General features: G+C 47.1%; 1 protein-coding gene across 1 annotated transcript; it reads right to left on the bottom strand.

The window, feature by feature from the left end:
* Window positions 1–303: 303 nt before the first annotated feature.
* On the bottom strand, window positions 304–609 carry SARC_18044 (hypothetical protein; the record flags this gene model as incomplete). The annotated part of the gene is made up of 1 exon (XM_014287870.1): window positions 304–609. A coding segment is annotated over one exon (306 nt), but the record flags the coding sequence as incomplete, so codon positions are not given.
* Window positions 610–662: the final 53 nt, after the last annotated feature.

Below are 662 nucleotides of genomic sequence, written 5' to 3'. Positions count from 1 at the left end.
GAGGGTAGAATATAAGCCATGTACGTAGTATGTGTATGAAACATATACGATGGGTGAGGGTAGAATATAAGACATGTACGTAGTACGTCTATGAGACATATGCATGGGTGAGGGGTAGAATATAAGCCATGTACGTAGTATGTGTATATGCATGGGTGAGGGTAGAGCATATGCCATACACATAGTATGTGTATGGCAATCATGCATGTGTATACACAGAGTCGGTGTGCACAGCATACACCCACCCACATCTCAAACTATACTGATTCACACTACAACGTAGCGGCCATTGTAGTGACCTACTTGCGGTACATCCCCGTTGCACATCTCCTGTGCCGCCCCAGTGCCCCCACCAGCTCTCTCATCCGTTGCCATGACAACCGTCGTATCCAAGCTCGCTCTGGCCTGGTCTAGAAATAGAATCAACTCCACCACGCGCCACTTCAGATCCAGCACACAGTACACGTACTCATTCAGCGATAGGCCTCGGTAAGTAGTCATTGTCACGTACAAGTGCGGTAGCGCGTTGTTCAGGTGTTGTACTTCTGTTTCAATCGACGACAACAACTCGAACGCATCCTCTGAATTTATAAGGTCTCTCGCGCACATGTCGGGAAGATGCAAGACAGTCCTGTGCGATATGTGTAACAAGATTTATATAT

Source organism: Sphaeroforma arctica (genome assembly GCF_001186125.1).
Source record: "Sphaeroforma arctica JP610 unplaced genomic scaffold supercont1.13343, whole genome shotgun sequence".
Classification (NCBI taxonomy): Eukaryota; class Ichthyosporea; order Ichthyophonida; genus Sphaeroforma; species Sphaeroforma arctica.
Note: the sequence above shows the minus strand (reverse complement) of the source record. Positions and strands in the feature narration are given on the sequence as shown.